The sequence below is a fragment of the Rhipicephalus microplus genome, chromosome 1, assembly GCF_043290135.1.
Source record: "Rhipicephalus microplus isolate Deutch F79 chromosome 1, USDA_Rmic, whole genome shotgun sequence".
Classification (NCBI taxonomy): Eukaryota; Metazoa; Arthropoda; class Arachnida; order Ixodida; family Ixodidae; genus Rhipicephalus; species Rhipicephalus microplus.
The window spans coordinates 63,520,154-63,544,471 of NC_134700.1; the positions used below are offsets into that span (position 1 = coordinate 63,520,154).

The following is a 24,318-nucleotide window of genomic DNA, read 5'->3' on the forward strand; positions in this document are numbered from 1 at the left end:
AGCAAATCAGTACCACCTAGAAGGGTGGTGCTGAAGCACCGCCTGATTAGTTGCTGGCATTAATTTTAAAATAATCAAATGAACTCCCAAGCATAAATAATATCCTCTGCAAGTCAAGGGTAGGACAGAAAACCCAGTCTGTTTGGGGAAAATAACATGAGCGGAAAGGGCACAGTGCCGACCGAAGTAAAAATACCTTCACAAAAAACACGATTTCGCTCTCACAGGAGCCTTGTTCACAATAAGGCATGAGATTAATAAGCTTGTCCTATCGTCCATTTCAAGCAGTGCACACATATAGGCTGACGATTTCGGCTTCTGTTGCTTAGCGAGCATCAGCTACTTTCAATCAAAGATCCCAGGTGAAGTCGTGGAAGGTCTCTTTTCTGTGGCGATAGTGAAAGTAGTCTCCCAGTTCATCACATGGCTTGTGGACACCATACATGTCATTGCTAGCATATTGCTACTGCCTTCCTCGGCAAGCACGCTTGACCAGAAGGCGACAAGAAGGCATTTGCGAGTTCGCCTGCGTGGGTGTGCAAGTTATCACTCCTCTGTCAAACTACCTTCTTCCCACTACCTACTTTTTGTTTGCACCTTCAGCGCAGCCAACGCTCACGTACAACAAAAATGGTTCTGTCCCAAGTAAGCAAGTAGATAATCCCATTTCAACTCTTCAAGGCATAACATACATGCACCAAAGAGTGACGTTTTTACTTATTTTATCTGTAGGCGGATGCAATGTACCGCACATGCCATTTATAAAAATCCCAAGCATTCAGATTGTAAACGGCGCAATTGGTATATGGCTCGACATGCCGAGACAATTTTCTTGTTTCTTTTATAACCAGTGCCATGTACTACCCGAGGACAATTATCAATTGTGACAGGCGAAATAAGCCACCGCAATACATGTAGTCAGCAATTTGACAATGTCACGCGGTGCCCGTATCTCCACGCTCCTGGTAGACGGACGGGGGCAACTTTCTTGTCGCGGAAACTGGCAGCGCAGCTGGTTTTGTCCTGCTTGACCCCGATATGCGAAATGCTCTTTTCCTTCTCCAAAGTACATGGGTACAGCGAAACGCACGTGCATCGCGCGCTGGTCAGCTGACGCCTGTTTGAAACCGGCCCTGCAGCACCACTGGCGCTGAGCTAGGAGTCGACGGGCGACAGACTGGCCCCGAACAGCTGACTTCGCGAAAGGACTGGTTTCGCTTCTTCAGGTCTACCAACGTGACATTACTACGAGAAAAGTAACTGGAGGAAGGATGAGGGAAGACAAGCATTTCCCCCAGCTGACGCATTTTTGAACCACTCTCGTACGGGCGGTGACTGCGCAATGAAACACACTGCATATAAGTGTCAGCGATTTTCCCACTGCGAGCGATGTGTAGGCCAACCCCAGCGGAGAAAGTGCTCTGTCATTCGAGACCGGTGCAAGCGCTCACCTGCAATCCCGGTGCACCAGGGTCGATGCCCGAGTCAAGGATGGCTATCTTGATGCCCCGGCCGTCGTACTCGGGGTACTTTCCCAGAAATACCGGCACGCATGTCTCTTTCTTGGGCAACAGCGCCCAGATCGGGAATTCCACCGAAGCCTCGGCTGCCATCTTGCCCAGAAGTGGCCGGCACCAGTGTGGCTAGCCTTACTGCAGCATATTGCTTAAACTGGCTCAATGGCTGGCTGCATTGATAAATGAACGGATTATATTGGCTGTACCCTTCAAATTGGGCGGTGGCTAGCGCTACCAAAGCGTAAAGTGAACCAAAAACTAAATTTCTCTTTTTTTTTTCCTTTGAATAGTGAGATTGATAATTGGTACTTTGCAGTGAAGGGTTTAATTTTCACTCGTGCTTTGACTTTAGCCACCAATCAGATAACCTCCTTCTAGTTCATTTTACCCGCTTAAAGTCTATTTTGCCCTCCCGTTCTCTAAACCCCAGTGCTTTCAAAAACTCTGCGCCATCAACCTAAACTATATAGTGAAGCCCTTTACAGAACATTATCAAGTGTTCGGCAGTTTCTTTCTCCTCTCCACACGCACTGTACCCCTTCGTATTTGACCCGATATGCCTTGGTTCGCAATACTCCCGTCCTCGCCTCAAACCAACGTTTCTAGACTAGGTAAGTTGCAAACACAGAGGAAGGAGTGGTTGCAAAACTCCCCGCGTCAGACTACTCGGCACCAAGGAGGATATAAAAACCTGCTGGAGTGGAAGCCGCCTATGCTTACCCATGGGAGCGGGTGAAGCCGCGCCGAGCCGCCGGCGGCCATCTTGGCAGAGGCAAGAAACAGCCGAGTACAGCTGCGCTCGCGCTTATCTAAGCAGCAGGTGCAGTTTCTCGCGTCTTCAAAGCAATAAAAACAGTTGTGTCAGGTTGTAAGCATTTATTCTTTGCTTTTTGGTGGCGAAATGGCCTACGAAAACGCTTTGAGAAACTCGAAAATGGAAGAACACAATCACACAAACATTAAAAATATATGCGAACAGTATAGCCGAAACGAGCAGTGCGGGGGGACTTGTACCAGCCCCTCAGTGTTCGCTGGGATGGGAGGGCTTCGTTGAACTTGGATCGTACATACTCGTACGCGGCTGGACTAAAAATGCAAAGTCAGTGCAAATGCTTGCAGCTCAGGTGGGTACTTGCCCTTCTGCTCATTGCCCACCCTGCACAATAGTTGCTGAATGTCATCCGAGAAAACAGATGAAAACACATGCGAGCCTTCTTCTGACAAGAGTTTTCGCTCTCTGATTTCTTTGATGATTTCTTGGGCGGTTTCATTTCTCTTGACCAGCCTTCGTTTAGTTTGCTGCAGTGTTTTGACCTTCTTCTTCAACTGGGTTATCTCTTCTTGTGAGGAAAGGACCTTGTCTTTGTAGAACTGTTTGGTTGGCGAGTCTTCAGGAAAATATTCAGCTCCAGGCAGGTCGCACAACCCAGAACACTCAGGACCAAGCGGGGCCGGGAAATCTCGAGACTTGGGGTCGGGACGCTTCTGTTTGACCTGGGTTTGAAAGCATACGTTTTCTCAGACGAGCTAAAAAGGCAGCAAGCGCAAAAACTAAATGAAACCTCACACGTATAATGTGGGTACGATTAAGCTACACATTTTCTTTGAAGAAATAATAAATGTATTAAGTAACAAGCTTTTTCATAGTCGTGCACGAGACATTGTATGCCAGCAAAAAGGACATGCACCCGCTCTGGTATAACTTTCCATTCGCCGGATGTGCCTTTAAGTATTGAATTGTAACCACTGTCAGTATGCTGTAGATGCCAATAATGTTTCTGTAGTAAACATTTCTGTATGCCAATTCCTGCTTAAGACCTGGTAAACAGGTCAGTAGTAATAAATAAATAAATAAGTATCTTGATCACCAGTTAAGCCGAAGGTGAAGCAGTTACCATTACCGGTAACTTCACCTTCGCCGGTGGTGTCCGGTAACGCGGTAAACGGTAACGCAAACACGGTAACGATATGCTAAATCTACAGCTACTCCTCCACAGTACCGCCAATTCTCGGCACGCAAAAAATGCCACGTATACCCGCAACAACATTTCGTGGAACAAGTATTATGTAGCGGCCGTAACGCCACAAGCGTTATGCACGCTAAACATTACGCTTCTCGTCCAACGATGTCAGTAATACCAGAGTCCACTCTGGTAATACTCACAGGTTTCTGCAGATGAGGCGGAAAAGCTGGAAACGACGTGGGCACACTTCCCACCCGCAGTCGCGTCGTTTGCCCAGTGTGGTCAAAGCACTCAGGAGTGAAATGTACAGAGCACAGGCGGTCTCCATCCTTAGCGCGCCACCCTTCACGGCGAACTGCCCGCTCCCAAAGACTCCGAACTTCTGCATTCTTTGGAAACCTGTCAAGAAATATACGACAATCAACTGCGGCACACGTACACACAATGCCATTTTGCTGCTCTTTCATGCGCGGGCCTGCAAGCAACTACGATGCCGCGAGTAGAACCGCGAGAAATGACCGCGAGTAGAACACGCTAAATTTCATGTACTTATAGGTGAAATGTGAGGCCACAACCTTTCTTCAGCCTGTTTGTGCATCCGTAGGCAACACAAGAGGTAACCATTATCCAAGAGCAAGACTTGCACTCATTGAAAACTTTGAAGAGAACAGCGTGCACCAGCAACGAAGCGTGGAGGCGACACACCGGCAGCGCGCTTTCTGCCTCCGGCAAGATGGCTGCCGCTGGCGTGGTGGTGGTAGTGGTTCATGTGGAAAAGGAAGAAGGCACCTAATTTCTGTCTGCCTACAGGCGACACGGCGCAGTGCCTTTGGGTGGGGTAGAGGGGGATGAAAGAGGATAGGAGAAATAGTGGTGGAGTGTAGAGAGGGATGTCCGGGCCGCTTCAGCGCGAGCAGCAGGCCGTCGGCAAGGGCAAGGGCAGCATGGCTCCTGGGATCAGTGGTAGGCGGCAATTCCCGACTCCTCCACGAACTCCGCCAGGCTGCGGAGTGCTGCTGGATGTGGACGAGACGGGAACAGCAGGTGTTTCAGGGTGGAGACGGGCAGACCCTGTCTCCTGTAGGCCGCGTAGGCCCTCAAGCGTTCCCGTGCTAAGCCAGGGCAGGCACAGAGGAGGTGTTCGAGGGTCTCTGGGTCTCCGCAGCGGCTGCAGGCCGGGGAGGGACAGAGGCCCTTGGCGTGGCGGCGGGCCGCCGTCCATACGCAGCCAGTCCGCAGTCGTAATAGGGAGGCCCGTTCTCTCCTGGTGAGGCCCGTCTCTGGGAGAGGCTTTGGTCCTCGCCCGCAGGCCACCCTCGGGTCTGGGTGGACTGTGATGAGGAGCCTCTTGAGACGGGCCTGTGAATAGTCCCTGGCCGCCACGGCACAGGAGTAGGGAGTACCAGGCTGGTGGGCAGCCTTGGCGAGGGTGTCCGCCTTCTCGTTTCCAGCGATGCCCACGTGGGAGGGCAGCCAGTGGAAGGAGACGGACACCCCGGCGTCGGTGAGGGCGCGAACCTTGGCTCTCAGGAGGCAGGCCGTCAGTCCGGCACGGCGGGAGTTGGCCAGGGTCTGCAGGGCCGCCTTGCTGTCGCATAGAACCGCGGCCGGCTGAAGGGGGATGTCCTCAGCCAGCAGGTCTACTGCGAGATGCAGTCCAGCCAGTTCCGCAGCCGTGGAGCTCGCCGGGAAGGGAAGCCTGCACTGCCGGCTGTTGGTTCTGGACGGGATTACGCATGCGGCCGCTGCGGTCCCGTCTGGCATCACAGATCCGTCCGTGAACACCTGCAGCCGTCCCTCCAGTTGTTCCTGGAGCTTGCAGAAGGCCGCCTGTTGCAGTGCGGCCGCAGGCGTTCGTCGCTTGGTTGCCCCTTTCAAGCAGAGGTGGACCTCTGGTGGCTGGTGGTGAGGCGGTGGAGAGGCAACCGGAACTGGCGGATCTGGGACCATTTGGTGGTACAGCAGGCAGAGGCCTCCCATCCGTGATCCCGGCTGCCTGCGGAGACGCTCCAGGAGGGCCCTGCCGTCGGTGGCGCGGTGAAGGCGGTCAATGTGGCCCAGCGCTCGTTGCAGCATACGTAACGACAGGGGCCACTCTCCTGCCTCTGCGAGAGTTGCTGCCACCGGCGAGCTTTTGGGAAGCCCCAGGATGGCCCTCAGTGCACCCCTGTGGAGTCCCTCCAGCAGGCGTCTCCTGGCCGGTGTCAGGCTCACCAGTGGGAAGGCGTACAGGAGGACCGAGGACGCCGCAGCCTGGTTGAGCCGGAGGGCCCACTTGGTGGAGCAGCCGCGGCCACGCAGCTGCAGCCTGCTGATGGCGCCCTGGACGCGCCGCACCTTGGTGGCAGCAGCCTTGGCCGCCGGGATCCAGGCGAGTCGGTGGTCGATGGTGAGGCCCAGGTACTTCACCACCAACCTCCAAGGCAGGCTGCGATTGCCAATCCTCAGCCGTCTCACGTGGGTGCGTGCTGCCACCAGCGGGTGAATCAGCAGGGCTTCGGTCTTTGTGGCAGAGACCTTGAGCCCGATGCCTCCGAGGTAGGCTACCACTGCATCGAGGACCGCCTGCAGTGATCTCCTGATGGCGGGGATGGACCGCCTTGGTCCCCGGACCCAGAGTGCCACGTCATCTGCATAGATAGAGCAGCGGGCCGGGAACCTGGTGTCTGTTGGGAGGGATGCCGGAAGTCCTGCCAGTGCGATGTTGAAGAGGAAAGGGCTCAGTACCGAACCCTGTGGGACACCAGCAGTGATGACCCTGGGTTGGCTGGTTGCCCCTCCAACGCGGACGCGGAAGGTCCTCCCGGACAGGAAGGCGGTCACAAAGCCTCGGAGGCTACCGCTGATGCCGAGGCGGTCCAGGGCCGCCTCGACCGCCACGTGTGGGAGGCCGTCGAAGGCGCTCTCCACGTCCAGCAGCAGCAGCATGGCCACGTCCCCGCTGCTCCTGGCGTCCTCGAGGGTAGCGACGACGTTCGAGATGGAATCTGCCGTGCACCGGTGCCGCCTGAAGCCCGTCTGCTGCTCCGGGAAGAAGCCAAGGTGGTCGGCAATCCACTCTAGTCTCTCCAGAGCCACCCTCTCCATCACCTTGCAGGGCGCGGAGGTGAGAGACACTGGCCGGTATGAGGAGAGAGCCGAGGCCTTCCTTTGGGGCTTCAGGATTGGCGCCACCACCGCAGTTTGCCAGGACTCGGGTAAGGCTCCGGTGCACCAGACGTCATTGTAGTAATCCAAGAGTCGTTGACGGCCACCTCCGTCCAGGTTGCGGAGCATTTGGAAGGTGATGCCGTCGGCCCCTGGAGCACTTCGTCGCTTGGTCCTCTCGAGGGCTGCCACCAGCTCATGTATTGCTATGGGCTCTTCGCACAGCTCCCGCACCTGCGCGGACACCCATCTGGGATGGTGACAAGAGGTAGGGCAAGGGAGGGCAGCAGGCGGTGGTGCAGCAGGCAGTGGGGCTCTATCTCTGGCAGCAAACTGGTCAGCCAGCCGTTCTGCCAGGTTCGCAGCCGTGGTCGACAGGTGAACAGCCAGGGACGGTCCCTGGTTCAGGGCCCGGGGCGCCATCAGCAGGCACTTCAGCAGGCGCCAGGCCTTCGTCCCATCCCGCGAGCTGTTGATCGAGGCGCACACGCCCTGCCAGCCCTGGTTCCGGCGCCTGCGTGCGTGGCGTCTGCAGACAGCATCGATTCGCCGGAAGACCGTCCAGAGCTCCGGTTGGCGTTTGTTCAGGGCTTGCCGCTCTGCACGTCGCCGTGCCGCCCTCAGAGCCAGATGCCGGATGTCTGGGACGGGCTGTCCCTGCTGAACTTTGGCAGTGACCGTTGCTGCCCTCGCACTGTGGGCCACCAGTTGCAGCAGGTCCCCGCTGCTCGTGTCCTGCTGGAGTAGTCGCCGGTAGACCTGCCAGTCCACCACGCGGTACTCGCGGTCCCGTGGAGCCCTACCTCTGAAGGGAGACAGCAGGATGGGCAGGTGGTCCGAGCCCCAAGTGTCCGGGAATGGCGACCAGGCATACTGGCAACCCTCCGTGGCAACGCTGAGGTCTATGGCAGTGCTGGTGACCTGCTGCCCACGACGGAGGAAGGTGTTGGCACCCGAGTTGAGGATCGCCAGCCCCAGCTGCTGGAGGACATCACGCAGCTCTCTGCCTCGAGCGTCAGTCCTGCGGCCGCCCCATGCTGGGTGTTTCGCATTGACGTCCCCGCAAAGCAGGAACTCCTTGCCCAGGCGATGCGCCAGCTGACGAAGGCATCTGGGGTCCCAGGGCTGGCCCGGCCGAACGTAGATGCTGGCCACAGTGGTGTCCTGCCCCCCGATGTGGATGCGGACGGCACAGCATTCAAAGGGGCCTCCAGCCAGGTCAGCCACCTTCACCTCTGCCTGCGGGAGCTCGCGCCTGGCGTAGATAGCACACCGGGAACGTCCTTGCTGGTGGCTGTCGTTCAGGCAGGGGGCGTCAGGGCAGGTCGCCAGAGTGCAGCTAGTCCTGCTGCTGTATCCGACGTACCCTGGCAGGCGAAGGTCCTCCGCCTGGGCATACACCTCCTGTAGTGCAAGCACGTCGTAGTCGCTCCGCAGGAGGTGCTCCGCCAGGTCGTCTCTTCGCCGCCCCAGCCAGCTTACGTTCCACTGCAGAACGCTAGGGCGTCGGCCTCGGCTCGTTCCGGGTGGGGAGCTAGCCATGATTGGTTGTGGGGAGTGGAGAGCCTCCCGTCTGTAAGCAGATGGCTCGAAGAGGGTGGTCCAGGGGAAGAGACTCTCCCACAGACCGCAGGGTGTTCAGCAGGGTGGCGACGATTTGGTAGGCCGGGTCAGCTGGAGGCAACTCTACTGTCGCAGCAGGCGGGGCCGCAGGAGCCATGGGCAAAGCAGGCCGGCCTCCGGGGGCAATAGCTGCAGGCTGGGCCGCGAGAGTGGCAGCTTCAGCAGGAGGGGCCTCAGGAACAGCAGTGGCCACTGGCAGGGCCATAGGGGCAGCAGCGCTGGTGGACTGCAGTCCCTGGAGTGGCTGGCGGCGAGATTTTCGAGGCGCCGGGATGGGTCTGGCCGGAGGGGGGGGCGGCGCGGGGTGGCCCTTCACCACGCTTGCAAAGGTCCGCGCCTCCCGAATCTCCTCTCGCACCGCTGCTGCCACTGTGCGCCTCGAGAGGATTGTTGGGGAGGATGCCATGATTGTGGCAATCTTCCGCTGCTCCTGCCACCGAGGGCACTCTGGGGTGTCTGCAGAGTGAGGGCCCCCGCAGTTGACACACCGGGTCTGCTTGCAGCTCTCTCCAGGGTGGGTCCGGCCGCATCTGATGCAGCTGCCTGGCCAGCTGCAGCTCTCCTTCACATGGCCGAACCGACCGCTTCCACTACAGCAAGTTTTTATATCCTCCTTGCTCGGCACACGGCGCCGGGACAGCTTCCGGTTTGGTGGCGCTGGCGGCGCAACAAGCTTCCGCTAGCAGACGAAAACGCGTAGTCGTCATGGCAAGACGCCGTGATGGCCGCTCTGAAAGAGCTTACCAACAGTATATTATCGAGATTTGCTGTGCTGCCGCAGAAACTTAATACTGCGTAATATTTAGTGGTGTAAGGCAAATACAGTATAATTATGGTTTTCTGAACTGCTCAATATAAACAATGCTTGATATATATAGCATAACATACGAGTCTGTCGGTTAGTTGCTAGTTGGTGTACGTTCGCAATAGATTTTTAGATGCGAAAAACCCAATTACAATGTCTGCCATCTTCTTTTGTGGCTGTGTTTTTCGGGCTTGAAAATAAATTACAACAATGTGGCGCAATCTTGTGGCTTTTGTCTGGTTATGTAGTCAGCTTTTTTTTTTTTTTTTCATGTCAGTCACATTCTTTCGCAACTTAGACCGTTGAAAAGCCACGCGTGCGGCCATTTTCTCGAGCATGTCTTCCCTCTGCTTCTTCTGGAGTTCCTCTAATGAAACCTGTTAACACAGCTGCAGCCAAAGCTTCAAGCTGAGACCGCACTTTGGGGTATCGGTGAGCACTTCGTAGTAATTACTCACGAGTCTGCCTGCTGGTGCGTTGGGACAACATGCCCCGCCAAGGTGGTCCAGTGGCTAAAGTACTCGGCTGCTGACCCGCAGGTCGCGGTATCGAATCCCGTCTGCAGCGGCTGCATTTCCGATGGAAGCGGAAATGCTGTAGGCCCGTGTGCTCAGATATGGGTGCACGTTAAAGAACCCCAGGTGGTCAAAATTTCCGGAGCTCTCCACTACAGCGTCTCTCATAATCATATGGTGGTTTTAGGACGTTAAACCCCACATATCAATCAATTGGGACAACATGAACACACTTGCAGCTTTTCTATGTCCTCCAGAAGTTCGGCCCATTGGGTGATGGTATCTGCATTACCAGGCAACTTGTCTAAGTGATGGTAACGGCTGCTAATGGTGACTGTTATGTCTTCTGCGACGACATTGCATATCTCCACAAATAGTGCTCTTTTTTTTTTCTTTGAGCCCTATATTGAAACACCACAAGACGTCTTGTCTCGCCATTCTCAACAACTTTCCGCCAGCATGCAAAATAACGTTTTCTATGTCTTGAAGCGAAATGACGCCACTAGTTGACGGCATGTCGAGACTTATTTCACTGTATTCGAACTCAGTGCTCAGAGATAGTCTATTCTTTTTCGCCGATGATATTCCGGAAAATACCCCACTCTTATCGGGCAGCTTTCGCTTCTTTGTCGCGGGCCCCGCGACAAAGGTAAGCGGGCAAATTCGGGAATATTCAGAGAACGCATCCTTCGACGAGGTCCCACTTTTTTCTTGCGATTTGTACCTTCTTACCATATGACGTGAGTGAAAGTCTTCAGGATGTCCTTCTCATGAAAGTGCATATCACACACACGTGAGGTGCTGAGCCAGTTTCTTATCTGCACGAAGAATAACGTGGTCCCATACCTCTCACACGTGGGAACAAAAGAAACGTTGTGGTGTCTCTTATTTCCTGTAGCTACTCTACAGCCGAGAACGCAACATCCGGGCATGCTGAAAACATGCAACGCATACAAAGCAGAACAGGGCACTCTGAAGCACAAAAATTTTAACGCAGAAAGAAGCCTCCACAGATATCGACGCACTGCAACATGCACAGCGATGGAGGTTATGGGAGTGACACGAGCGAGCTAGGTGTTCTGTGAGCGAGCATGCAGTGAGTGAATCTGGTGCGACAGCAGCGCCATATTTGTCGCTGGCAGCGGCGGCGCCGCGCAACATCGCTCAGTTTTGCAACTTACCTAGTCTAGAAATGTTGCCTCAAACAGTAGAGAACTACCTTGAGTATTATCATAGATCCTTTCCTTGGCAATTTCCTGCTTAAAAGTTCGATGGATCTCTAGTGCGCACTTCTTAATCATGCCAATTCTCCACACGTCAGTCTCCGTTTGCTTCACCTTCTTCTTAACCGATAGTCAATTTTCTGGTTCCATTCCTCCATTTTGTATCGACATTCTTCATATACAAGTACCTGAAAAGTTTCCTAGCCCAACGCCCTCCCCAATTCCTCTCAATCGCTTCTCAAATTTTATCTTGCCGCTTCCTTCCCTGCCCTCAAATGATGTCCATCCCATATCACCTTGTACTCCCTGATTTGGTGTATTCCCGTGAGCTCCTAAATCAAGCCTACCTATTCCACGTTGCTTAATTTCTAATCTTGCTTGAACTTCTGATCTCATGCACAAGACCGCATCGCTGAACGTCAGACCAGGAACCATGACCTCTTTCCATATTCCTCTCACAACATCATACCTATTGTAATTTTACAGTGCCCTATTTTTCATCACTGCTGCTTTCCTGTTACCATTAGTCGTCACGTGTATTTCTTGTTCCCTTAGGTATTCGGTCCCATTGCTTATCCACACGCCCAGATATTTGTATGTATCTGTTATCTCTAGCGTGACCTCCTGTATTCTAAGCTCACTATCTTCATTATCACTAAAAATTATGACTGCTGAACTGAGGAGAGGCACCAATGGCGACACCTGGCGGCGACATTACATTCCAGCACCGTTCCAGACAGGTGACTGCAGAGCCACGGCGAGCCAAGGCGAGAACTAATAAGAATAGCCAGGTGTTCTGTGAGTAGCCTCTCGCTAGGTGCTTTTCTCACGACCGCGCGCGGCCTAGGTGCCAAATTGCGTGAACATCGCTAGGCACTTTAGTCCCTAGCGGTGCGCCCACGCTGGCTGGAGCGGTGCGGGTATGTAAAGGCGCCGCTGGCTGTGTTATGTGTGTGTCAGCGCTTCCTCTATATCGGTGTTGTGCGGCGGTTTGTATTATTGCGATATTATTCCTTGCGAATATGGTGATGCTTGAGTGCTGATAGCTCTGTCTGTACGTTAGTTCTGAATGTAAGGTGCGCTCTGACCCGTGTGACATCGTTCACTAGAACGATGTCACACGGGTACTTGCTGCATGTGGTCGCGCTGCACTGCATTTGATCCGGACCGTGTAGCTTTGACTATTCCTCGAGAAATCTTGATCGCGCGCAACAACTTTGTCGCTGCTGCGCTGTACAGCATCAAGTTTGGCACAGATGCCCTGACCACGATCACAAGTGTCTGTGTTACACCGGTGGTATGAATATCGCATTATTTCCACTACTCGCACAGGTAGTCCAAGTAGCATAGAGAGAAAAACAAAAGCTGTGACTGCGATATCCCCTGTCGGTGATCACACGTGAATGCTTATACCAAGTTAAACCGTTCACTTCTGTACACCTTTGGGGCTCTATTTCTTTGGCTGCTGCTTACATGACAATGCAAGAAAAAAGCAGTCTAATAATTACATCAAAATTACGCAGAAATGGTGCATCATACTTAGGCAAGTCTCTAGAAAATATAAAACGTCTGCAAAGAAGCCCATGTACATGTTCGGTCTTGCAAACAAGCTTATTGGTCATGCTCTTGGCAAATTTTGTTGTTAGGATTCTGGTGACATGAGCCGCAGTGGGCCACAGCATTATACACATATTGTATAATTGGTGTGTCAAGTGGTCACCTGTAAATTGGGATCTACATAAAAAGCGAGTGCTTTGCCTTCAGCGCAACTTTCGCATGCTCACTTTTTGCTTAACACCTAAATCTAAACCTCGTCGTACATTGAAGGTGTCATCATCATCAGCCTGACTACGCCCACTGCAGGGCAAAGGCATCTCCCATGATCTGCCAATCCACCCGGTCTTGTGCTTTTCGTTGCCATGTTATACCTGCAATCTTTTTACTTTCATGGACCCATCTAACTTTCTGTCTCCCCTTCGTATGTTTGCTCGTATGTTCATTTAGGCTGGGAATCCAGTCAATTACCCTTAATGACCAGCGGTTATCCTTCCTACGTGCAATGTGCCCAGCCCATGTCCATTTCTTATTCTTGATTACAACTCTGATATCCTGAACCCTGGTTTGTGCACTGACCCACTCTGCTCTCTTCTTGTCTTTTAAAGTTACACCTATCATTTTCCTTTCCTTCGCTCACTGGGTCATCCTCAATTTAAGCTCAACCCTCTTTGTAAGCCTCCAGGTTTCTGCTCTGTAGGTAAATACTGGCAAGATGCAGTTGTTATATACCTTCCTCTTGAGGGTTAGTGGCATATTACCATTCATGATTAGAGAATGCTTGCTGAATGTGATCAACCCCATCTTTATTCTTATAGTTACTTCACTCTCATGGTTCGGCTTCGCGGCTCCTACCTGTCCTAAGTAGACATATTCCTTTACAACTTCCAACGTCTCTCCACTTATCGTAAAAGTGAAAGTGCTGTTTTCTGCTGAGACTGTAGCACATTACTTTAGTTTTGTGGACATTCATTTTCAGACCTACTTTTCTGCTTTCCATGCTCAGTTCTGTAATCGTGAGCTGTAATTCATCTCCTAAGTTAATCATCGAGGCAATGTCATCAGCAAATTGCAGGTTACTAAGATACTTTCCACTAACTCTTATTCCTAACTCTTCCCAAGCTAGGGTCCTGAAAACCTCCTGTAAGCACGAGATGAATAGCACTGGAGAGGTTGTATCTATCTGCCTTACACTCTTCTTTATTGAAATTCTGCCGCTTTCTTTATGGTGGCTGTGCATCCACTGTAGATTTCTTCAAGTATGTTTATGTAGCATTCTTCGATGCCCTGATTCAGTAGTGCCTGCATTATTGCTGATGTCTTGACTGAGTCAAACACTTTCTCGTACTCTATGAAGGCTATGTATAAGTGTTGATTGTATGTGAAGGTGTTGTTTGATATGTTTATGGCAGACAATAACGTTAACATTATGGTACATTCCACCGTGCAGTTAAGTGCGGCGTATTTCAATCGGTGCATCTTCTTTTCATGATCTAGCAGTAATTTATTTTGGGCAAAAAATATCAGTTATGGTCTTGCTGCTTTTTCCCACTTCATAATGCAAATTATTTAATAGAAGACCACATCTCATACATTAATAAAAGGACCAGGGCAGTGGAGGGCCTTGACACTTTGATTATGCACTACCATATTGCAATTTTCAACTGCAACTCAAAGACCACTGCTTGGCAGATTTAATGCATAATAAATTCTATTGTTGTAACATTTGTCTGTGTAAACTTTTGGTTGTGAAAACATGCTCAGACAATCGACAACAGCTGGTCCATTAGTTTTTAAAAAGCACTCAAATGGTACTCCATGCCTACTGACTATAGCACAGCGTAATAGTATTTGTCTAAAATATGTGGTCAATAGGTACGAAACAACAGCTGCGGCACTTTAAGCAAGTTATTTGCAGTTAAAAGCTGGAAGCACTTGATCACAGCACTATTGTGAGTCTGTCACCATGTACAGATCTTTTGTAAAGAACTTTTGGTTGTGAAAACATGCTCAGACGATCGACAACAGCTGGTCCATTAGTTTTTAAAAAGCACTCAAATGGTACTCCATGCCTACTGACTATAGCACAGCGTAATAGTATTTGTCTAAAATATGTGGTCAATAGGTACGAAACAACAGCTGCGGCACTTTAAGCAAGTTATTTGCAGTTAAAAGCTGGAAGCACTTGATCACAGCACTATTGGGAGTCTGTCACCATGTACAGATCTTTTGTAAAAAAAGCCTTTGCTAGTCTTTGGCAATGGAGTTTTAACGCCCTTCGCTAACACCAAGGAAAGTCAACTGTTTTTTTAGGTCTTAAGCTCTTTTGCTGGCCTCCGAACAACGTTATACTAAGCTCTATTTTTCCTCTTTATATAGCTTCTTTCCTATCTTTTTATAACAAACTGCTAATACCTGAACATTAAATGTCTAGAAATTCAAATACTTCTGAAGTCAAGATTGTCACAAATTATTCAGATTTTCTTTAGCGTGTCAGGATGGTGTCATAACATATTGAACTTCACTGTAATGAATAGAGTATTTTTGCTCTGATTTAACAGGTGACGTTTAAATTGCTATGCATTTGCACTGATTGTCAAACACATCACAAATGATCTAATGACAAATGCCTCAACTTAGTAAACAGAAAACTTGTATATTTCAAATGTGGTGTTTTATTGTATCTCATGAAGAGGGTAACATCATTCAAGAAAAGCATTGCTGGTTATCTCCATAGTCATAGAACTAATTAAATTTAAGTAATTAGTATTGAGGTTCCACTTTGTTGCATGTACATGTAGTAGCACCATATTTATCCTCTTCTTTATGCCTTTGTATTTCATTATAGGCATTTGAACAAACCGGAAGTGTCATATTATTATTGCCTGTCTTTGTCATATTTCACTCTGACTTAGCATAGTATTTGATGCTAGATGCCAAAAAAGAAATTAATGTGTCGCTTCTCCCATTCACCACGAAGAGGTTTATTTTTAAGCTATTGTTCAAAGCAGTGATGTTATTCAGCATTCTGCTATAGAGCATGTCAGCAATACTGTTTGTTTGTACAGGACGCTATACCATCGGTCGCATATAGATGCTTTTTCTGTCTACACATGTAGCTTTAAAAATCATCAGTGTAAATGCGGCTGTCTTTATTTAAATATGAAATAGTGCATTAAAAGAAAGAAAGTCTGTATCTCTAATCTGACCCTAAGGTAAAGGGATATGGTGCCGTACAGTCAGGGGTGGATCCAGCCAATCATTTCAGGGGGAGGGGGGTTACTTAAAGTAACACCGAAAAAAAGGGCATGGTCATTAGTTTTTGTTTTTTTACTAACTTAAAAACTCTATCATAGCAGAAATACTATTAATGTATGCTTAAAGGTATCCCAGTCATTTGTCCTAATTGGTGATAACAGGTGGACGGCAAGCACTGAAGAGAGGGGGAGGGGATACTGACAGGCTTTGGGGTGGGGGGCGATCGCCTCTAGCGCCCCCCTTCTGGATCCGCCACTGCGTGCAGTTCTGCACAAGATCACAGCATTGATTCCGAACCTCAGGAGTCTCATTATAATAGTTGTAATACGTACTAGTGCCCTAGTTTCATGCACTCTGAGAGATTATGAGGTCAAAATAATTAAGCTTGAAACAGTGCATCTCATAACCAGATTTCACTTTTGCGACATGAAACTGTCGAACTCAATTTTATTAATTCTTCTCTAAGCCAGCATAAATGTACAGTGCTTGCGAAATTCTGCTCCCAGTTTTTTTCATGTGAATGTGTGTTTCATCACAGAATTTAGGGCATTGTTTAGAAGTGCGATTTTTCAAGGCCTTCCCTATTGCCATGACCTTTTTTTTCACATTTGTTCAAACCAGAAGACAAGTTCACCAGGGAACATTTACTGCATGGGAGGATGTTTGAAACAGTTGGTTATGTGTTCAAGTTGGCCCATACACACACCTTTTTTTTTTTGCAAATCAACAAAATTTCTTCATCTTCATTTGGCAAACTAATTCTATATAATTGCAGCTATACTGTCAAAGAAATAATGTTTCAGGACAAATAGAAATGTTTAATGAAAGTTACTGACAAGAAAATGTAAAGTTAGGCATCTGTCATAATCATATGGTGGTTTTGGGATGTTAAACCCCACATATCACCGAAAATGAGAAGGTAACCTTGCCTGAAAAAGTTGCTTGTTATTTACTACACATCTCAAGGATCAATATGAATTTCTTGCAATTAAAGACAAGTGCAAGTCCATAAAAAAGTGCATCTTAAAACCAAATGAGGGAGCAGATAAACATTAATGCCACTGAGCACTTTTACTAAATATCCTATCCAAGTTTGCAGCAAAATAAGCTCCTGCAAACATATGTGCTAGTAATAACAACAGAATGCTCAGCTTGAGGTTTTTGATGCAGGAAATATAAAGAAACTATGAAAACGACCACATGTTGGATGATAAAGCCAAGACAATGCTTTATTAGCAGTTTTTAAGATGCCTATATTATGGTTCATTTCAATAATGTTCCTGACTTAGCTCGTTGTGCACTTGGCTCGAGTGCAGATTCATTTCCATCACTGTCACTTATCCTCCTTTGAAGTCCTTGGCAGCAATTACACCTGCCTGTAACAGACATGGCAAATTACCCCACCTCCTCCTTTATTTTCCTGTACAATTCAAGCAGCAGCCTATCTTTCCACTCCTAAATATATGTGCCGGTAGGTAAGCTGTGCATGCATGAACTTCACTGCATGACTCGGGCTGCAATTCAAAGCATGAACTCTCATAAGAAACTGTAATAAGTGTCCACTTTGTTCAGACTGCAGATATTTAAGCAAAATTGATTGAAACACAGAAATATGAAAACAGGTGTGCATTTTTGCTGTAAAGTATTGCACAGTTAAAATAGTGTAAAGAGAACACTCGCAGATAGAGCAGCTGAATTGGTGGCAAGTGTTCCTTGGTTGTACCGGTAGTCACATTCAATGGGCCTCTTGTGCAGCCCTGGCAATGCTATGAAAAAAGCACATGCTAGTGTCTCCATTTCAACTTCAATCGGGAGTGGTCACTGTAAAATACAGAGCAAACGCCCCCTCCCCTCCCGCCATTATTTTTCAACCCGTTCTCCACTACAGAATTCCGCAGCAGCAGTTCTTTGAAACCAAAGTTCTGAGAGTCCTTATATATGCACGAGGTTTTTTAAACACTTTTACAATGTGATGCCTCGAGGCTGCATTCTGAGTTGTCGCAAATTGTCTGAACATTTGTAGAACATCTTTCCCGCCTTGTCATAACCCCTGAAATTTCACACATGGATTCTCCTCGGGTCTGTAAAACAGTAAATGCGTGTGTATTCAATACAGCATTTCATTAAAAACACAGGTGTGCATTTTTCTTAAAAGCACTTTTATATTGAATAAGTGTCCGAGACCAAGCAAGGGCCCCCTTCCAGATTATTTTTCAGCGCCGAGGGAGTGATTTCTCAGGATTTTACAGTAGTATGAAGTTGTAGGTAGTGCTTGGGCCAGTGTGCATCTCTCACTTTAAAGTACTAAGAACTTGGAAACTTGTACCCCTACGCAAAGAGAAGAAACACAGCATACCAAATACGTTTGCACTGTTTCAAGTTTTAGTTCACCATGGTGAAACTCGCATGTCCATCAACAACAAGTTGTGTGAATGAGGGCAATCTTCAGTCATGTGTAGCCTTTGAGCTTGTGAGGACAGACTTCCCACGTTACCAGTCATAGTCAGCATGGCTATACGCTGTCGTCCTTTATGAAAGCGAAAACGTGAGCACGTGGCCTGCGCTCAGCGGCGGCTGGCTACAGTACCATCAACCTACAGCTGAAGAAAGCGTGCCTGCTTCTGTTTTTATCAGCGCCTATCCAACGGCCATAATTAATTCTTTTGTTTGCCAATAGATGCCTTCAAAAGGCGATGTGCTTTGTTTAGCGGTTGTTTTGGTTGTTCCAATTCAGTTAGTAAATAATGGTAAGAGAGTACCGACGCAAAAACTGGACGTGTCATTTCTTTTGTTGCAATGAGTGGCTAATGACCCAGTTATCTTGACTGCAAAGCTTTTTTAACGGAGCGCACAACAGTTAAATTGTTTAGGGACATTTTCATAGTGCTCTACTCGGGCGTATGAACGTCGCCTCACAAGGTACCACAGTGGTGCGGACTTGTGAGACTGCATATTTTTTTGCTTGTTTGAGAAAAGCAGTGCACGGGCTCATTTAAATGTACATGTAATGTGTGACAGTTGAAATAAATTGTCCTCTGTGTCATGCTTCCTATCTTCCATCCTCCTAGGATTATACATATTGAGATGTGATACACCTAACAATACAACTACACTGACTTTCATTTCTCCTTGGGTCAGGTGAATGAGCTGGTTAGCTACTCTAAATCATTCTTTTTAATTTTTTTTTCTTTGGGTGTTGAAGGGAGACTAAAGAGCGAAATAATTTTTCGCATACTACTGAAGTATGACTTCACGACACCACTCTTACAACGACACGATGCTTGGCAAGTGCGAAACCGGTTAAAGAAAATGTCTCACCAAACACAATGACATCAATAATTTTGATGGCATTTGCTGGGTTCTACATAGCTTATAATCGATAAAAATGAAGGACATTGTCATCTGTGGGTGCCATAGACCTAGCATACGAAGTTTCAGAAAATATCACAGAGCCAATTGCAAAATTATGAAAAATACATTTAAAAACTTTTGACGTCACGCATAGACATTTCCGCACAACTTTCAAATAGTGAAACTTCAACCTTAATTTTCTCCTCTAATAATTAACTTGGGATAGCGATACATATGGCATTGGCATTAGAGTTCTCAGAGTACAGCTTGTCATTCTAAACAAGGTCACTGCGTCTCTTTAGTATCCTTGTAATGCTTTTGTAAAATACACACAAGAAGCTTGTGAATCAAGTGCAAAGCTGCACAGCAAACTGTTGTTGGGAGTACGGAGTTTGTACATTGTGATTTTACCCATGTCGCATTGCTGCAGTGAAGGGAACCAAACTGCTCGAGACTACAGCAGCAGAGGCCTAGAAATCTCTCTAGAGTTTCCTTCCACAGTTACAACCAATGGGTTCAATAGTGGTAAAACATGACATTTATTCCACTTGTTCTTTATAACTCTATCATAAACAGAGACTAACACGTGCATTTTTCTTGGTTTAAATGTAGTTTTTTTTATTTTTCAGTGAATAAGTTGTCTTGAGGTAACACTGATGTTATCGAAAATAGAATCATTTTGAAGAATAGACTCAATAGCTTTGCTGCTAGCCTCCTTTCTGACATGGATTCATGACAATTGCATTAATTGGCAATTGTAAGAAGTTTCACCCTAGTAGTAAATTTACCATGCACCATCCTTTCAGCAAAATTAACTTTCTAGATATGACGGTTTCTATTGAAACATTCTTTAATGTGAGGTATGAAAAAAAATACAAATCCTCTGCCCACACCATAAACATATAGCAGGCAATGCCAATCAGAAAAGAAAAATGAACAGGGCAGATGCAAGTGAAATTTTGAGGGGGAAGGGTGTGCAGGAGAAGCGGACTCCACCCCCAGTCGAACTGGACAAAAAGAAGAAAAAAAAAAGATCTTGGTACATGTTAGAAGCAAGAACAACGTTGTTCTTGCTGCTAACATGTTTGGCGAAATTTAATCTTCAGTGGTGAATTCTTGTGATGCCCATCTTAATGGGGCTGTCTTGGAGTTCTTTCTTTTACATAGAAATCAAAGGCTACGCTCTACACAATGCGAACGAATAGCCCACTATAATACATTGACTACACAAGCCATCATCTATGACACGGCAAAGAAGAAATATTCATCAGATAGGCAAAGCATTTAAGTAGCGTCTGTAGCGACAAGGATCACTATGCTCATCAATTAAGCAAGCCAAAGGAGACATTTGGCGAAATGACCTGCACAACACTCTGAAAAAAATCCAAAATGAAGCTTGAAAATGAGGAAATCATCACTAGCTGAACATTTCCCATAGCACAGCCTAACCAGCCGCTAGCCTTTACAATCAAATACCGAAACGCACTTCTAAACTTAAATATTATCTTTCGCAAGTACTACCCGACATTAACTAGCAGCGAGCCGCTTCGGAAAAGGTTCCCCGACATGTTAGTGCATGCAAAAGTAAACCCGCATTTTTTTGTACACATAGTACCTAGTTGTCATCTAAGATTTAAGACCTGCAAATACCTTCAAGATTATGTTAGAATTAAAAGCACTAGAAGTGATTTATGATAATAAAATTTAGTTTTACCTGCACAAGTTCAAACATTATCTACATGATTAACTATACATATTGTCGCAAACAGGACAACATTTTAACATGGTGTAGTAGCACAACTTCGACAGGGACACAGAGTACAAGAAAACACGACACTCGCTTTTCTTGTTCTCTGTGTCCCTGTCGAAGTTGCGCTACTCCACCACATGTTAAAATAATATCTCACCAACTAGCCCAGCTCTCAACCATACTGAACAAACAGGGCAACCTGTTAACGTTTTATTAAATAGGCATCAAGCAAGCATGGCAAATAACTGCAAGCAATGGCGCAGCATTTTATAGTGGCAGGACATATATTCAACGATCTTAAACCTTAAATACAGTAACCAGCTTTTCAAAAAAGAAAAATTGCCACACCTTGTTGACAAGTCTAATACATTCCAGCCAACAAGTAGAAATGTTTCAAGGGGGGCACTTGAACCAATTTGACATGGCACATACACAACGAAAACATATAAAAAATAAGCCATTCTTCAAGGAATTTCTAAGGCTAATTATCCCCGTTGTCAAGTGGTGCTTCCTCGAGGCAAAGATAGTTCAGCGAAATGTCTTCTCCTTTTCTACCCATCCATGCAAAACACTTGCTCCCTCCTGCCCCTCATTTCTTTCTGTTTCATGGGCTTTTGATTGATTGCCCCTTTTACCCTGGCGCAACCCATTATGGGGGATTGACTTTTAACTTGCCCAGTTCAGCGTGCCGACTCCTCGTTTTCATCTCCCCGTTTTTGCATGTGGCCTTCCCTGCTTTGTTTGAGTGGGAGGAGAGGGTATGAGAATATACAAAATGCACTAAGGTAGGCAAGGGATGAATTTTGGGTTTGTTGGTACAACATATGTGGAATGTTTTATGGTGATTTGCTGATTGTTAGCACCAGTGTATGTGGGTTCCCTTCAGCTTGACAAATCTGCCCTACACAATTCAGATAGGTCGGCAGCTGCAGCCTTGAAGAAGTCTGCATGTTGAGATGATGGCTGTAGTGACAATCCGTGTTCACAAACGTTTCATCTCTTTAAGCTTGTCTTCCTCACAAGTTCTGTGTTTTTTGGTTTCACAACATGACACTTCTGGTTTTAAAAAAAGTAATAAAATTGGTACTACCTTGTATAATCCGTGTTAATGATCGTTCATTTTCGTCTGTATTTTGGTAGATTTTCAATGCACCCATTGTCTTAGTTTCTTTCGAGCAATAGTTTGACTGAGTTAGTGAACTAATGATTGCTCTTCATTTATTTCCTGCCATCTTGCGTCTACAGACTAGTCCGTACTGTACAAAGACTGAAAATATGAAAGAAACAAAAATAATGATGTTTTTACACTGTAGCACCGAAACTAGGGTGTTTAGTAATTGCGTCTTTTTACTTTATTGCCAGCATGTCAAGTGCCGGAGGCATGACTGCTGGCTATCCGTTGAAGAGTTCATTCCTGGTCGAAAACGAACCCCCCCCCCCCCCCCTGTCGATGCTCATCTGCATTTTTTCGGTGGTTCATTAATTAAAATAGCATAACAATTTCAAAAGTGGGCCAAATGTGACGTATCACTCTAATTTGTTATGCAGAACTGAACAGCTGACTCGTCCGTCACTCAGTGTCAGCGCAGCCGATTTTACCTGGTTGAAACGCTCCCGCTGTAGATCCGGCACAGCAGAAGAGCGACACGTGATCCTAAAACCAGCAACATGTTTAAATTAGACACGCAATAAATGTACATCATGAGTACACGTATCGCAACAAGAGAAGTACGCAACACGTATGGCGGAAGTTAGGTAAACAATGAAAGTCTTACCTTTATTGTCAAGAACTGTATCAGCCTTTACAATAATCTCATCAGGCTGCTGCACAAACTGAGCAACTTGCGCAGCGACAACGTTTTCGAATTGTGGTACATTAACACAGAGTGGTATTACCATCACTGTCACGAAACTAATGGTGCAAAAGCGCGTTCACCCGGAGATTAGTTAGAGGTTGACAGCTTACCCGTCCTTGACACGAGGTGCACTATAAAGCTGTGAACATTTGTGTTCATCACTGTCGTCACTCAAGAGTAGATTTATCGCGAGGAAGAGTGCTTGCCGCAAATAAGCACGTAGCTTGAACTTTGCGCTGATCCAACGACAAAACCAGAAGCCGCCATGACACTTTCCCTCAAAGGAAACACACGCAGTGCCAACGAGCCAACGAGCCAACGTAAGCCTAAGTTGTAGTAAACAAAGTTCAACGCAGATACCACCTCAAATACAGCAGCGACGACCAGCGATTCGTGCTTAATACGTTTTCGTTTTTAATCTTTCATTTTAAATGTTTGAAGAAAACGATCTCTTGACATGCTTGAATACCATTGTCATCATTATCAGTAAGCCCGCAAAAATTGAATGCGGAACATTAAGGCACCCAAAAATGCTATTATTATTATTATTATTATTATTATTATTATTATTATTATTATTATTATTATTATTATTATTATTATTATTATTATTATTATTATTATTATTATTATTATTATTATTATTATTATTATTATTATTATTATTATTAACTTGCAGAGAAATTGCAAGGCTCCTCTGAAAATGGAGCAGAGCCACAGTCACACGCATTCTCAGCACTGCCCTAGAACACTCGTATGCTAGGCCTTAGACCAAGAAAAAAATTATGACATAAAGGAAATGAACAAAACCTTAACTACATTGATTCCTAAAACACAACTGCAATTAGGTTAAAGCACTAGGGCAAGGAGTAAGCAAACTCTCCCAAATGACAAAAAAAAAAGAAAAAAAATAAACAACCTACAAAAGCTACCCACTCAAGATCTAAAGTTGAATTAACTGAGCTAAAGGGGCTGATTAACAAAAAGAAAATTGCCGACATGGGGATTTACAGCACCAAAGCATTAGATGAAGAATTCAAAGAAAGGCCAGAGCATGACAACAGGAAACTAATTACGAATGCACACTCCAACAGGGAGAGTAACATAATCAGCAGTCTCAACATCTATAGTAAGATGGCAGAAGACCTTTACTACAGCTCACGAATAAGCCACCTAACAGAGAAACAAGCCAAAGTTCAACAAAACACTTATACTCCATGAGTAAATATAAACCAAGTTAGAAAGAAACAAAATCAGAAGCCAAACCAGGAACGAATCTCCTTGGATACCCTACCCTGAGAGAATGGAATAGAGTCCTACAAAACATGACCAACGAAAAATCATGCAGCGAAATTGTTGACCCGATCAAAGGTGGAGATATCGTGTTTAACAAGCTTGTGACACTTTCTGCACAATGCTTCACGTACTGGCGAATCAAATGTACAACCGAACTGTAAAAATGCCAATATCAAAGAAATACAGAAAAAAAGAGATGAAAGATTTGAAGAATTATACACAGATCAACAGATGTCCCACTGTGGATCATAGTCATGCGCTGTCAAACTGAAAAATCTGCGAAACGGAATACATCCATTTACTTAGCTTGCAGAGACTAATAAAAGGCATTCGACTCAGTAGAGATACCAGCAGTCTTAGAGTAGCTAGTGCATAATGCATGCATGAAAACCCTAGCCAACATCTACAGAGAGTCCACAGCACACAGACAGACAGACAATGAACTTTATTAAGGTCTTG

The 24,318-nt window shown here is 46.9% G+C and overlaps 2 protein-coding genes and 1 long non-coding RNA gene across 4 annotated transcripts in view; all 3 read right to left on the reverse strand.

Annotated features, from left to right (window-relative positions):
• The window catches only part of TppII (Tripeptidyl-peptidase II), a 236,372-nt gene extending 234,719 nt beyond the window's left edge, over positions 1–1,653 (reverse strand). The window contains exon 1 of the mRNA XM_075873097.1: positions 1,452–1,653. Within this exon, the coding sequence (XP_075729212.1) occupies positions 1,452–1,613 (162 nt within the window). The 5' untranslated portion in view covers positions 1,614–1,653. The remainder of the gene's footprint in view (positions 1–1,451) is intronic.
• A 720-nt stretch (positions 1,654–2,373) lies between these two features.
• LOC142771545 (THAP domain-containing protein 1-like) lies at positions 2,374–22,841 on the reverse strand. Of its 2 annotated transcripts, none has more exons than XM_075873221.1 (4): positions 22,674–22,841; positions 22,307–22,361; positions 3,682–3,880; positions 2,374–3,011 (listed from the first exon to the last, which is right to left on the reverse strand). In XM_075873221.1, the coding sequence occupies exons 1-4, from the start codon at positions 22,720–22,722 to the stop codon at positions 2,604–2,606; spliced, it is 711 nt and encodes a 236-aa protein (XP_075729336.1). In that variant the 5' UTR covers positions 22,723–22,841; the 3' UTR covers positions 2,374–2,603. The 2 variants fall into 2 exon arrangements, with proteins under 2 accessions (XP_075729336.1, XP_075729295.1); XM_075873180.1 differs by having other exon boundaries at positions 22,483–22,812.
• Positions 16,810–22,145, reverse strand: LOC142771579 (uncharacterized). The gene is made up of 2 exons (XR_012886008.1): positions 21,798–22,145; positions 16,810–17,934 (listed from the first exon to the last, which is right to left on the reverse strand). It is a non-coding gene; the product is annotated as an uncharacterized LOC142771579 (long non-coding RNA).
• Positions 22,842–24,318: the final 1,477 nt, after the last annotated feature.

Excerpts from the sequence above, each read along its gene's own strand:
- LOC142771545 (XM_075873180.1), bottom strand. The coding sequence starts at position 22,606 with ATGGTAATACCACTCTGTGTTAATGTACCACAATTCGAAAACGTTGTC. Across the intron at positions 22,362-22,482 it reads TACAGTTCTTGACAATAAAG|GATCACGTGTCGCTCTTCTG; the intron begins GTAAGACTTTCA and ends TGCTGGTTTTAG. Across the intron at positions 3,881-22,306 it reads AGCGGGAGCGTTTCAACCAG|GTTTCCAAAGAATGCAGAAG; the intron begins GTAAAATCGGCT and ends ATTTCTTGACAG.